Consider the following 16,281-nt stretch of genomic DNA (forward strand, 5'->3'; position numbering starts at 1 on the left):
ACACGACAAAACATTTAAACCGGCTAAAAATTATTCAAACCTGAAACAACTCGATCGTTCCATCTATTCTGGCAGAAAATCGCGACCAATCGAAGGAAGTGTTTACAACCAAAACAGATATTCAGACAAAAAAACCATAAGTGTACGACATACATTAGCTAAAATTGCCTATAACAGCTTTGATAAATTGTCTAATACCTAGCAGCATATGATTTGATTGTCTGTGAATGGAAGTTTTAGATTTTTTGCCGCGGGGGTCAGTGAAACTATCATCAACGATTCTATTTAAATACTTGTATTATCTGACGGTTCCCGAATGATTCTTAATTCATCATTGAATAGAAGTTTAACGATTCGAGCGCGATTTTCATTTCGAAGTCGTCAGCATATTTTAGATTGGATTTCGCGTATGATTAAGGAAGTTGAAACGGATTCATTTTTACTAATTGGATAAATTAGAAATGCGGAAATGAAGCGATGGAGAGTTAATAGTGTAATTTAGCGGATGCGGATTTCTTAATTGATTCAATTAATTAAACGGGAGGGACGGGCGCGGTACCGATAGCGAGGTAATCGATTTTTAAACGGCCGTCTTGCTACCGGGGTTGAGCCTCGATGATCAGAGATGAAGGATCGGGGTATATACGACGATATTTTGTGTGGCCGCCGTTCGCAACGGTTTCGTTTAGAAGCGGATCAAATTGCGCAATTCGTTTCTGATTACTTTTCCCGTCATCAGATACAAGTAGAGATTCAGCGAATAGTTCACCGCTAGGATATCGTTGAGGACAGTGGAAATGTGATTTAATTCTAGATTTGTCCTGAGAAAAGGGCCGATGACGAACGTCGGGAACGTTGTAACCATGAAAAAAGCGCACAGTGACAGAACCAACACGGTTACCTGGTTTGAGTATTTCGATGCTAGGGTGGTTTCTGAGTTGCCATTTTTTCTGAATAAAATGATCGACGTCATCGCGGACATGATGCCTAACAAAATAAACGGGCCCGCAGAGACAAGAATAGACGTTACCAAAGGCTTGACAAATGTGGGCACATTTTTAATGATACAACCGTTGTCACTAACATCGATAGTTACAAATGAATAACTAAAGCCCAGCGCTAGGAAGCAGATTACGGAGAAACAGAGTTTCGAGGCAGTATTCGGGCTCCAGAAACGAGGACCTCTAAACGGAAAACAAACGACGCACATTCGCTCGGTAGCTACGAGGACCAGCGTCCACGGACTGCACGAAAGGCACAACAATATAAAATACTCAAAAGATATACACTGAATTCGCGTTGACGGTTTGATCAGTAATTCTCCATAAAATGCATAAGATATAACGTTAATATATTTACTGAAATAGGCGCAGACTAAAGCTAAAGTGTCGCAGACGGCTAGTTGAACGAAAATACGACTGAAAGAACGTCGCCATAGTTTACGTCGCAGCATCACTATCACGATGAGCAGATTACCGACGAATCCGAGAATTAAACAAAGACTGGCGAACACGAGGTAAAACCAGAGATAAGTTCCAGGCATCGTAGTTGCAGACAGTACGATCGCCGTGTAGATACCGGTGGGATTTGTGCGGTTCTGAGGAACTGAAGATGCAGCCATCGCGTCGCCGACCAATCAGACTTCACTCTCAATTACAGCTCACTTATCATTGAAACTATATTGAAAGCTAAATAGATTTTATAAACGTCTGCGCCTTCTTCTTGCTTTCGTTCGTAAATTCAAATGACCTTCAATTATAACCAACGTTGAGCATGTATAAAGACAGCTTCGATAGTCAAAGCATCGCTTGTTCTAATATTTCCAAATTCAGAAAAGTCCCCTCTGCATTGCAGTGCTCTAGGGGATGAATTGCAATATCTAATTTGTATTTCTTAAACATAGTTAGAAAATATGTATTACGCGGTCAAGTCATGTGTTAAGCTTAACCCTAACACGGCGCAATATTTTGCGGCTGATAGAGGGTTAAGGCAAGGTGAAAATTGTTCACCTATTCTATTCTATTCTATTTCCTTATTTTGAAACGATATCGAAGACGGATATTCTAGCGCGCGGTAAACCATCTTACGTAGTCGTTTATCGGAAAAACTAAATTTGAAATGTGATTCAGAACTTGGGACTTTACTTGATGTATGCATTATCCTTTACTCGGATGAGACGGAAGATGAACAAGAAAACTAACTTAAAAGTTTATTGACGCCTTGAAAACTAACACGTTGCTTTATACTGCCGACGTTTAAAAAAGATGATATTAATTACACGTGTATATGATATCAGGGATAACTAAAGTAATTTTAGATTTGAACATATCAATAATTGAATTAAATTGACCGGCAACCAGTCTAAAGAAGATATTGATGACGTAGCACACATCCTCACAAAAATAATCATCAAAATTATGCAAAAATAAGAGTCATGAAAATATCTAGTTACAAAATGCCACAATTCACAATTTTGAAACGCCAGTGATGACGTTAAGCACATTGACTCCATACAGAACCCTTCAAATAACGCATACTAGGTATCAATGTATATAAACATTAATTGTAACGGTTTTTTACGGCGTCAGATACGTTTAGACATACTATTTGAATATCACAATGGCGGTGAATGGTGATAAAACTAAAATATGAGTCTTCGCTTGAATAAATAGTTGGATAAGACAAATTTCGAAATTTATGTTTGGTAACTAGGAGATAGAGCTAGTCGAGGATTATGTGTACCTCGGAGTAAAAATTATCTGAAATGATAGTTTCGCTAAAGCAAAATTAAAGGATAATTACTTAAGTCGAAATGATGTTTCACTGTTGTTAGGTCATTTGTTTTTATCCTTAAAATGTACGAATCTGTATTTAAAATCATCAATGGAAATCCACAATAAAATGTTCCATCTTCAGTTGATAAATCATAAACATAATCTGTTGCTCTTGGATTTGATATTTCAAAACAATCTCTCATTTCTTCTGTTCATCCTTTTTCAGTGTGGCTTAAATCATATTCTTTTGGTCTATTTTTTCTCAATCCTAATGATGAGCATGATATATTTAATCAACTTTCACGCATTTTCCGTTTTGAACGAATCGAATTGTTTTATTTTTTGTGAATCGTTTTGTTCCATCAGCAGGGGAGCGTAGAATCCAATGAAATACAATTTTCTTAATTAATTATGGTGCATTTAATACATAATCTGGAATTAATTATCATTTCTCTTTTTTATCTATAATTGATTCCATCAATATAAAATTCATTACTGTAGCAAACTCTTTAGGTTTCAAAACATTTTAAGAAATAACATAACTACTTCACGATATTTCTAAATTTTTTAAGTTTTAAATCTTGATTACATAAACACCACCAAAAAGAGTAGAACTAACTACTAATAACTATCTGCTGAGCCATCTCCGGCGAAAAATCCTTTAAAGAAATATTCTTTTACTTCTAATGTTTCAGGTTCTATGTTATAGATATTTCCATGTAAAATTAATTTCAAATAGATTAAGTTCTTGAAACTGTTTTTTAAATAGCTTAAATTTTTTTTGATGTTTTAGTGATTAAAGATGTCCATTATGATTCCATTTTGTTATAAATTCATCACAGACTTCACACTGAATTTCATCTCTTTTTATATTGTTTCATTGTTCTTGTCCTTCATTGGGAATTTCTGGAGCTTCAAATCTATAACATTCTGTTTGTGTTTTATAGATTTTTCATGTTGAGATTTATTTATTATACTGATATATCTTTAACAATACGCGCAACGATATTCATTTTTATCATCCATTTTTTTGATTGGTTCTCACTGCCTCCCATTTATAAAGAATACAAATTATCTGTGCGGGCTATTGCGGGCGAGTCAGCCTCTCTTCCTCTGGCTTGAAACCCTGATTTTGCAATTACTCATCGATGACAATCAAACTGAGGACATTTATTATCTTAACGTTTAATCAAATGGAAGCCGTTTGGCAGTCAAAATGAGGACTAGAAACCATTTTGATAATCAACCGTCAAACTGAGAACATATATTATCTGGAAGTTCCATAAGAGAAACCTTTATGACAATCAACAGTCGAACCCAGGACAAACACGTATACAAGTATGCTTTACAAAATAATTACCTTCACCGATAATTGTAGCAGATTCCCGATCCTTTCTAGGGTCTTGCTGCTGCTGCTGCTGCTGCTGCTGCTGCTGCTGCTGCTGCTGCTGCTGCTGCTGCTGCTGCTGCTGCTGCTGCTGCTGCTGCTGCTGCTGCTGCTGCTGCTGCTGCTGCTGCTGCTGCTGCTGCTGCTGCTGCTGCTGCTGCTGCTGCTGCTGCTGCTGCTGCTGCTGCTGCTGCTGCTGCTGCTGCTGCTGCTGCTGCTGCTGCTGCTGCTGCTGCTGCTGCTGCTGCTGCTGCTGCTGCTGCTGCTGCTGCTGCTGTGAACGTTTCTCAATCACCGCTGCTGTGACGTTTACTAGAATGAAAAAAGGTCTGAGGATGATTTTTAGTTAGAAATTCCGATAAGAAATACATTTGTGAGAACTTAACTCTGTCTGTGGTCTGTTATTAGAAAGTCAACTGTTCTAACTCTGCCTCGTTTCTAGTGAAAGGGCTGCGTGGGTGGGGGTTATAAGAAAGAATTACTCAGTTATTCTAATGTACACCACTATTGAAATTTTGAGATGCTACCAATGAGTTATTTGAAAATCAGTTCATGTTTTAGATTTTCCGAGCAAAATTAGCAATACTTGATATTGTTTGGAAAATGTAGTGCTTAGCTTTCATAAACCACGACAGAAGAAAATACCGATACACCGGTATCGATATCTTTCCAAGCGACTTTAACGTCGAATAACCTGGAGCCGCAGTCGGGAATTCGATAAGTCATAAAAATAATGCCGTAGGGAAAGGATTTTAATTGGAAAATATGATATGCATGTATACCGCGGTCGTCATCGCTGTAGTGAGGAATCCACAACAAACTCCATCTTCAATTATGTGACTGCATACCAGCATCGAATTTGCTTATTTGATGTATTGCGGCTGCAAGTATAGATATCTTCACCAAAGAACTTTCACGGTTGTGATGGTACTTGCTATGAAGCAGCGACTGAAAGTGCTGTTTATAGCGTCGCTGATCGTTTGTCAAGTTCGCATCGCACGCGCTGATCGCTCCGACTCTATCGAGGAATCATCTGTGACGGTCAGTTCGTCTTGTAACAACACGTGGTACTCCGTCGATTCTTCGTCCGGTTACATCATTTCACCGAATTATCCGTCGTTAACGCGCGGTGTTGAATGTCGTTGGTTCGTCAACAGCTCTTCACCGGGAACTTTTCGCGTCCAAGTTTACTACAATATTGAGACGTCAATATTCTGTAGTGATAATTATCTCCTCGTACACGAGTCTGATACCAGAATCTGCGGTGACGGAATGCATGACATTCACCGTAACAATTCGATCTCGTTGATGTTTAGGAGTAAAGTCGATGGTCCACGAGGTAGTCGCGTTTATATCGTGTATCGTATGAATCGGAATCAGTTGAGAATCAGTCATCGCTGCAGGAACTGGAGTTTCAAAGTGAATGAATTAAAAACACCAAGCGGATACAAATTCTCGATGTACCTTCATCACCAATGCCAATTATTCATGGAATGGGACGCCCTACCGCATGGTTTAGGAATGAATTTGACCTTCGTTGATACGGAGCTAAACATAATACCTGGCGCTAACGTCGATCCAGCGACGAGTTTTCGAATCTATGATAGCTGGAACACCAGCATTGAACCGATAGCGTTTATAGGCGCACAACGCGGACAGCAGCCGTCATCGTTTTATACCAAAACAAACAAAGCCGCGATTGCTGCGTCAAATCAACTTATGACAACGACAAAACTTTTAGTCCAGATGTACAAAATATCCGATTGGAACGTCACTAATCCGTTGATTCAGATCTCTGACAACGAATCGGGAGTGCTCATTCCCGATGACAACAGTTTACACGTAGTAACTCGATCAAAACACTTACACTGCTGGTCTATCACAGTGCAGGTGTTACAGTACGTCGTATTCAACTGGACACGTGATCTCAGCACATCCAGTGACGTCATCGGTGTATATAAGCTAGAAGGGTTACGCGTTGTAGGAACTGGTATTTTACTCGGTTACAACTACCTGGAATCGCTGAGTATCAAATCCGACGGCTTTCTCGTTATACTGTGCGTTCTAACGAAGCCCGATATCGCAGAATCGAGTTTAACCATACATTTCAGTAAAAAATCGCTTTCGATGTCACAACTCCGCATCAAGGTGGGAAGGGTAGGTGTCGAAATCATGTAAATGTTATCGCCTTCAAATTCTCGAGAAAAATAGTGCGTACTTAAGATATTATACCATAAAATAAGTTTCTATTGATCTTATTCTTATCCATTTTAGATAGATCGCATGTTGGGGACGCAGAAACTGCGGTCTTCTTCGCTATTTCCATTTCAATCTACACGTAAGATGTTGGAATATCGTATTGTCAAGTATGATTTCGAATGGAAAGTTGAGATTTTTGAAAGTGAACTGGAATTAAAGGTGCTGTCTGTGAATTGTGAGAATGCTGGATTTTACATATATGACGGTGGTTATTTCACAGCCACACGCTACGGTCCGTATTGTCCCAGTGCGTCACTTTTTCATTATCGACGAAGTATTGTCAGTCTGATTACATCAGGTGGCCCGGTTATGGTAGTAGCATATATCTACAACTACCAGGGCAAGAGCTTGGTAAGTTATGAGGCTAGTTTGAAGTTACGTCCATCTGACTGCGACGGTTACATCCTTCTGGAAAAAGGAGAAAACCAGTTAACAGTGACGTCACACGGTGTCATGATTACACCTAAAAATCGGTGGCTCGCGTTACATAACTTATATATAATATCGACGAACGCATATGAAATAAGCTCTTGTTCGCCTGATCATATGCCAAAAGACAGACGATGCCATACTTACATATCGCTCAGCAGGCAGCGTCTTAATAACAGTCTCGTACTGCACACTGTGACATTTGGGAAGGCGTATTTGTTCTGGAGATACCCGTATATTATTGAACTGCGGAGTGTCTGTCAAACATTGAAAAAATATAACTGGCCAATTGACTGGACCAGGCGAAATGAAGACTGTGGAATCATTCAGTCACCGAACTATCCAGGAAAAACTGATACGTCACGTGTTGTATTAACATACGATTTGGCTTTCCGAAAGAACAGGACACGAATTCAGTATTATAGATTTATTGTAAAACATGTAGAAATAACGCCATGCATCAAGCGATCCCGACAAGATTTAGACTCGGTTTTATTCGTCCAGTTAGTAAATCGAGACAACTCTAAATTTGGTAGACACGAAATCAAACTATGCGAATCGTACGGACCGGGAGTAGTATTTTACAGCTTAATAGAACACGAACTGTGGATTGAGGTGAAAAACAGAACACCTAAATTCCGTATACAATACACTTTGGAAAAGCAGTTAGTGAAAAAACTGCGCGATGATGTGTGTAAACCAGGATTTTTAGATTCAGGATATTCCTGCGTAAAATACATCAGAGATGAACGTCTGAATTGGGAAAATGCTGAATTGTACTGTAGACAGAAGTACGCGGGACATCTTCTCAGCATCAACTCAGAACGGGATATGTACAATATCAAGACGTTATTTGCTATACGTCCTTTGATCTCACAGGCATATTCACAGAATGCGCTCATAATGATGATTGGACTGAAATTACAGGTATTTTCCAGAACTAAAAACAATCCCCTTTCTGAAAATCTGTTTTCATCGTATCTTTTGTATCTCATTTTCAGCAAAATAATAGCTATTACATGTGGACTGATGGAAAACCTTTGAGTTATACAGAGTGGTACAAACCAACAGATAACGACACAATTCCTGAAGTTATTCGAGGATTGATATCCCCTTTAAGAAAACAACCGATAAATGACGTCAATGTGCGGTGTACGGCGATGATACTGAATAATCCACGAGGATCAGCGAACTGGGTTCGATTCCCTTGCGGAGTAAAAGAGGTCCATACGAGTTTCATTTGTGAAACAGAAAGACATGGCATCGAAATGAAGGCGGAATTGAATTCAACTATGAGCTCAGGTGAAAATACCACCATCGATTTGAAATATGGAATTAACAGCACATTTGAGATGCGACCAAGTTTACTCGAGACGACTGGTTTCAATATCACCGGCTGTACGTTCGGTTGGATTAGCATAGATAAACAATGCTATCAAATACTGACAGACTGGAATAATCATCGGGGTTTAGATAAAAATACTGCGATAGAAATGTGTCGAAAAATCCGTGGTGAAATTGGAATGCTAACGAGTTATACAGAAAAAGAAACTATGAACCTAATGAGACAATTTCACTATCAACATCAATACGGTTCTATACTAACGATGACTTCTAATGACAGACTGCACGTTATAAGCCCAATAATAACTAGAGATAGAATAACTTATATTCAATCACTTAAATGGACGATAAAAAATTTCGATAAATTGGCTGATACTGTACATTCAGTTTTGTGTTCCTACAATGTAACCGACCAAGAGTTAGTTTCTATAAGCCGATGTAAACCGTGGCAGTTCATATGTAACGATCAAAGATGCATCAGCGACCATCGCGTATGTGATACCAGACACGACTGTCAACACGGTGAAGATGAACTCAATTGTACGGATATCAGTTTACACAGTCAGTTCCGCTGCAACGATGGACAGGTGATATCAATAAGTGGTTTCTGTGATTTCATCCTGGAGTGTGAGGATGGTTCTGATGAGAATTCGTGTTTCCATCCTACGTGCTTGTCCGAACAATTTCACTGCGATAGTGGTCAGTGTATAAGTATGTCGAATAGATGTGACGGAGTCAATCATTGTAAAGACGGCTCTGACGAAGTAGAATGCACCGCTGAACTGTGTCAGGGTTTCCTGTGTAACAGTGGAGACTGTATCAGTTCTCAGTTGTATCAGGATGGTGTCGTGGATTGCACCGGAAGTCTAGAAGAGGATGAATCAGTAACAACTACCAATGTAACGCTGAATCCTACGTTTCAGTGCAATACTGAAAACTACTGCACGACTAACTTCACAAACTTGTGCGCGGAATCTGATGAACAAAGATGTTCTTTCCATTCTCCTCATTGTTATTCAAGACGTCACAGATGTATTCTAGAAAGAATGACGGATGGTTACCCAGTTTGTAGAAATCTTGAGCACGTGTTGAGATGTGAAGAATTTCAATGTCCAGCTGGTACTGCAAAATGTCCAGCATCGTACTGTATACCGATCAGACAGGTGTGCGATGGTCAAACAGACTGTCCCAATTCAGAAGATGAGTTAAACTGCGAGACATTTTCATGCCCAGGAATGTTTAAATGCGGCCACGAAAATCGATGTATTCCACAGTCTGACGTGTGCGACGGTGTTGTAGATTGTAAAAATACCACTGACGACGAGGCTTTCTGTAACGTTACGTGTCCTGAAAATTGTACATGTCAAGGACATTTGATTGAATGCCACAATTCACGGTTATCAGATATCAGTGAAATCTTCCCAGCATCAGCACGAGTTTTAATTTTGTCAAGTAATCAAATCATCTTTGATGTCTTCTCATTTTGCAAATACTTTTATCTTCGTATTCTCAACATCTCCTCCAACGAGTTACCTTTTCTTTTGCCAAACTCGTTCTCAAACCTACATAATCTACACTCATTAGACCTAACATATAATAACATAACATCATTATCCACAGAAACATTCACCGGTTTATATAGTTTGAAACAGTTATTCATAACTGAAAATCCACTTCGCGATATAGAGGACGATACCTTCCAAGATTTGAAATCTCTCAGAGTTCTCGATCTCCACGGACTTTCCTTATTGGTGCTTGGTAGAAATGTATTTCAAGGTTTATCTGCATTGCAGTCGTTGAATATCAGCAGTAACAGAATACATCATATTTCACGATATGCTTTTTCTGGATTAACTACTCTTGAAACACTTGATATAACCAATAATTATGAAGTCATATCTGTCGAGAAGAATGTTTTTGACAATCTGACAGCGTTGGTCTTTCTAACGTCTGATGCTTATAAATTTTGCTGCATGGCCCCGAATGTTGACAAGTGCCTTCCTGAAGCTGATCAATTTTCCTCGTGTTCTGATCTGATGGGTAACACGGCCCTCAGAGCTATCATCTGGGTGATCGCTTCATTCAGTTTTTTCGCTAACGGAATTGTAATTTCTCTTCGTATTCAAGCGATTCGATTCTCGCTAAATCCATCCTCAGACATCATCATCATCAATGTTGCTGTGTGTGATTTTATGATGTCTATATATTTGTTTCTGATCGCTGGAGCCGATTACATTTACAAAGGCATTTACTTTCTCAACTCAGAATCATGGACGGACAGTTTGTTTTGCCGTCTTGCTGGGATCGTGGTGTGTATTTCGTGTGAAGGCTCATTGACATTTTTACTAATCATGACGCGTCATAGATTTTCAAATATCGTTAATCCATTTTCTGGAAGCAAGATGACATCTCCGAGATATGTGTCAATCGTTTGCTGTTTATGTTGGATTTTCTTGAGTGTCGTGGCATTACTACCCCTTTTTCCTATATCTTACTTTGGAAGGAATTTTTACGGTGCTACCGGAGTTTGTTTACCGTTGAATTTGATTTCAATTGATGTCCACGCCTGGCAATATTCATTGGTTATTTTTTCTCTGTCTAATTCTCTCATACTTGCTACGATAATGACGACATACGCTCAAATGTACCGACTCGTATCCGGAAGCAGGGCTGGATCGGGTAGAGCTGATCCTACTGAACTGGTTTTGGCACGCAGGAGTTTGGTGATAAATCTGTGTAATTTATTTTGCTGGCTGCCGTTAATTATCGTTCAGTTCTGCGCGGTATTACGAGTCGAAATACCGAATCAGGTGGCGGCTTGGCTGGCGGTTCTTTTCTTGCCGATCAACTCGTCCCTCAATCCCCTACTTTACACTATACTGACTATTGATATGAAATCCATACGTGCAAAGACAAAACGCAGGCAACATAAGAGAAAATAACAGATAAGATATCTACAGCCTTTGGCCTATTTATCCGTGAAGTGTATCTATTGCAATTCATTGTTATCTATTGCAATTAACATAAAATTTCATTGAGAAGGCAAATCTCAGAGAACTATTAATTTCACATCACACAATTCCTATACATTGAAATTATCAAACAAAATTCACTGAAACTAATATTCTAATCGCGCATAATTGATCGCAAAAATGAAACAATAAAATCAATTTCCAATTTCGCCATGAAATATGTAAATTGGTTTCCGTGTTAGGATTTACGGCGTTCAGTTCTGCATTTCAAAATCGAAAACCAGGAGTTCAATTTCGCATTATTGCAGTAGAAAGAGAATTTTACAACGATAACAAGAGGCCGACGGGTCTTGGTATTGGTAGATTATACTGTGGTAAGGTATCGAGTGGTTAATGTTTTATATCTCCCGGCAAATGTTCAATGACAATGTTGGTTTTGAGGATCATATACGTAACGTCAATTTGTCTTTACATGCAAATGGTTGGCTGTCATCACCCAAGCCGTACTTGATTTCCCTGGTTCGAGTGATAGGTGTTAGGAGGTTGCTGCCGGTCATAATGGAATGTAGTTTCGGTTATCAGTGGGATCATTAGATTTTGCCTACGTAACCCCTGACCCCGATAAATAGACTGCTCTAAAATTGTACCTTCGATCGCGAGTACGCTCAGAATGACGTGATCTCTGACAATAATTGCAGTAAGGCATTACTGATGCCAACCTATTATTTGACCGAGAAGTTAGGTAGGCCTGCATAGATTTTTTTAAAATCTATTAAGAACAGCAGAAATACCCATCCTCGATGGGTTGGAAAATTCTGAAAATTTTTGTTTGTAGAAAAATAACTGCCTAATAAATCCCGATTGACCTTTCCAATTAAAGCTCATCAAGCAATGTCATGTCCTCGGTCTATAACAGTAAATGTTTTTGCAATTTGTTCTCCCAGTACTGAGAGTGACTGGTATACCCCTCCTTAGTTTAAATAGGCTCCTTAAATATCAGCCTGACAAAATCCCAATTAACCATTTACTATACTGCCAACGTCTGGTGGAATCTTCTTGGATTTTGGGAATTTAAATACGGGTGGAATAAGACCCTGGGGCCAGTTGCACAGTTGTGACTTAAGTCCATAATAGGTCTTAAATCTTAAGACTGGTTTTAAGTTGTTAGATTGACTATAGAACGAAGTTGGTCTTAAGTCTAAGCCATGACTTTGCAACTGGTCCCAGGATCCAAATGAAATTGTTATCTTTACCATAAGAATGAATACAAGCAAAGTTTCATGACCAATGAATAGATTTCGCACAAACTGGTCATGACAGTTTCTCCTTTATAGTATAGATTTCATTTAATCATGCTCTTTCCCTTTACGAGCGGATACTGAGCGCGATACAGGAGGACCTTGTTGTGTAAATTATTGCTGATTAACAGCCTCATCAATCGTTGAGTTAAAACAAACTTCTTCAAATCCGTCCGTAACCCTAACAAGAAGACTTGCAATCGCGTCTGAGGAGTGGTTTTCAATTTAGCAAACTTAGAGGTGAGGTCCTCCAAGTATGACTTCACCGGCTAATTCGGTCCCTGTTTATGGACATGTAACACGCTTGCTCTTGCTTCTAGTGAAGTTCTTTTGGGTCTAACTTTGCCAGCAGCCCCTCTTCAACAAACGAGTACGTGTCTGGACCTAGACATTGATAAGTCAAAGTTATAACGTCATCTTGCCACGTCCGTCAAATATGCCGGCAGCACTGCTGGAGCATCCTCTGACCAACCAGACCCTCAAAATCACGAATGAACTGACCGAAATCACCCGAGGCCTTACCATCAAATTTCTGTCGCTTAGGTGGGTGGAGTGCGGGTCTAGGAAAATTGATTACTGAATTCAAAGTGTTTTGGTGTGATCCAGCCTGCGCTGCATTGATAGGTGGGTTCGGGGGAACGGGTGACGATATAGTCGCAGGCGGCCTGGAAAAGTATTGTTCGGCAGACATGAGCTTTTCTGCCGAACAAGTACAATCAATAACAGCATGGATTGACTGCACATGGATCCTAGGGACAGGTTCCATTGCTTCATGTAGTGCTCGACGAAATAGTATTTGAGGAGCGGCCAGAGCTAGGGAAAGTATGTCGAAGAGGGATGGGCACGGACTAGAAGAGAGTGGGTCTCCCACCCGTCAGGAGACACCGTTCAGACTGGAAGAGTGGGTCTCACACCCGTCAGGAGACACCGTTCAGACTGGAAGAGTGGGTCTCACACCCGTCAGGAGACACCGTTCAGACTGGAAGAGTGGGTCTCCCACCCGTCAGGAGACACCGTTCAGACTAGAAGAGTGGGTATCCCACCCGTCAGGAGACACCGTTCAGACTGGAAGAGTGGATCTCCCACCCGTCAAGAGACACCGTTCAGACTGGAAGAGTGGGTCTCCCACCCGTCAGGAGACACCGTTCAGACTGGAAGAGTGGGTCTCACACCCGTCAGGAGATACCGTTCAGACTGGAAGAGTGGGTCTCCCACTCGTCAGGAGACACCGTTCAGACAGGAAGAGTGGGTCTCCCACCCGTCAGGAGACCCCGTTCAGACTGGAAGAGTGGGTCTCACACACGTCAGGAGACACCGTTCAGACTGGAAGAGTGGGTCTCCCACCCGTCGGGAGATACCGTTCAGACTGGAAGAGTGGACCTCACACCCGTCAAGAGACACCGTTCAGACTGGAAGAGTGGGTCTCCCACCCGTCAGGAGACACCGTTCAGACTGGAAGAGTGGGTCTCACACCCGTCAGGAGACACCGTCCAGACTGGAAGAGTGGATCTCACACCCGTCAGGAGACACCGTTCAGACTGGAAGAGTGGATCTCCCACCCGTCAGGAGATACCGCTATTCCTCGTATATTTATGACTACTCTTATCGCTGTTTCGTGTTATCAGTGACGCGTGGTTTATACAGCAAGACACGTGAGAGATCTGCCCGCGCACGTGAGGTCACGAGATCACGCATGCGCACTCTACAGCTAGAAAACCACCCACCGACAACATGGCGTCCAACTCTACATACAGATTCGAGCTCGCAGTTTCTTATCGTGGTCGCAAGATCGGTGTTTGGTCGGATCACGACAACGACTACAGAACGATACAGAATTATTACTTTCAACCGTTGTTCGATTTAGAATGTGATCTGATCGCTACTGCTGGTGATCAATTACAACTACCGATACAGATGTGGACAGAAGAATTAGAGACTATTATCGAAGTAAAACTGAAAGCGATCTATACGGAACAAGTTATAAATGTACAAATGATGCCGTTTGACGAGGTAAACATCGTTCAGACCCCGATAGAAATATCTGATTTCTGTATTTAAATGTTTAATTAATCGTTGACCCCGATATGATGAATTCGAAGGTCGAGAATCCAGCAACAAATTAGTCTCACAAAAACATTTTTCATTATGTACTTTGATCATGAAATGTACTTCATGAAATACTAAAAGTAATTCTGCATTTGGATGACACTGTATTATCGACAGGTCTACTAGCTAGGTATAACTGTGACTCCGCGATGTGAGAGTAAAATAACGTTCTTTCAATTTCAGGTGAAATTGCAATGGAGAGAAGCGCCCCCTGGTGTAGAGATACCGAATCATCATATCGGGTTTAATCACTGTCCAGCGATTCATGTGTTTATCGTTAAATGCTCAGACGATGAATCAGCGCAAAACTTAAAAACACATCTTCAACAAGTCCCGCATTCATTAGTGTCGGGGCTTCATGTGATCGCTTCAAACCAGGCATCTGCACATAATTTGTATAAAGTAAATTCAGTAGGTGTGCCGATCAGTGAAACCCGAACAGTTCGACCAGACATTGATGAACGACATAGTTCTTTTATAGAACATGTCAGACAGTTTCACGATAATCTAGAAAATCAATTCTGTCAATTGAAACACACTATAGAAACAGTTGAAGAGAGGCTGAACCGGTGCTGTACTGAGCAACAACCTGAAGAGAGGCTGAACCGGTTCTGTACTGAGCAACAACTTGAAGAGAGGCTGAACCGGTGCTGCACTGAACAACAACTTGAAGAGAGGCTGAACCGGTGCTGCACTGAACAACAACTTGAAGAGAGGCTGAACCGGTTCTGTACTGAGCAACAACTTGAAGAGAGGCTGAACCGGTTCTGCACTGAACAACAACTTGAAGAGAGGCTGAACCGGTTCTGCACTGAACAACAACTTGAAGAGAAGCTGAACCGGTTCTGCACTGAACAACAACTTGAAGAGAAACTGAACCGGTGCTGCACTGAACAACAACTTGAAGAGAGGCTGAACCGGTTCTGCACTGAACAACAACTTGAAGAGAGGCTGAACCGGTTCTGCACTGAACAACAACTTGAAGAGAGGCTGAACCGGTTCTGTACTGAACAACAACTTGAAGAGAGGCTGAACCGGTTCTGTACTGAACAACAACTTAAAGAGAGGCTGACCAAAATTACTGATGATGTCATAGGGAGAATTAATAAATTGGAGAGATGTAGTGGTGACGTCAAAGGGCGAATAGATAATCTGGAGGGATGTATCGATGACGTCACGCGGCTACGTGTAGGAATAATCGATTCATTGACGTTCAATAAACGGGTAGATACAGATTTCAGACCCCACCTGATGACGTCAGTACCCGGTGAACACGTGGGTGAACAGTCACGTGTTATATGTGCGCAGTGGTGCTCGACTGGTTCTATATATAGTATGAATGATGATAATATACAGAGATACATAGAGATTGATGGTGAGATACAAGGACTCGCTGCTGATAGTGACGGGTTTCTGTTTGTGCTCGTGGGGGGAAACAGTGAATTCATCCTGAGAAAATATAAAAATCAGAGAAAACTCTTCGAAGAAAATATCACTGATCTCCTGCCTGGAGTCTGTGTATCCTTAGTGATCCGTGATCACATTATCTATATACAGACAAGAGATAGAGACGTTCATGTTTTACGTTTAATAGAAATCCCTGCTGAAAACAGATTGATCGATAGATGCCGAGTGAAGAAATATCAGCTCCCGGATGGAGAGTACAAACATATCAACTGTTTCGATGTCGATTCAAAGGGACACATGTTCCT

The 16,281-nt window shown here is 40.8% G+C and overlaps 1 protein-coding gene across 1 annotated transcript; it reads right to left on the reverse strand.

The window, feature by feature from the left end:
• Positions 1–685: 685 nt before the first annotated feature.
• Positions 686–1,621, reverse strand: LOC141909955 (uncharacterized). Its single transcript, XM_074800640.1, has one exon. The coding sequence runs from the start codon at positions 1,619–1,621 to the stop codon at positions 686–688; it is 936 nt and encodes a 311-aa protein (XP_074656741.1).
• Between the last annotated feature and the right edge of the window lie 14,660 nt (positions 1,622–16,281).

Source organism: Tubulanus polymorphus, chromosome 8, assembly GCF_964204645.1.
Source record: "Tubulanus polymorphus chromosome 8, tnTubPoly1.2, whole genome shotgun sequence".
NCBI classification, from domain to species: Eukaryota; Metazoa; Nemertea; class Palaeonemertea; order Tubulaniformes; family Tubulanidae; genus Tubulanus; species Tubulanus polymorphus.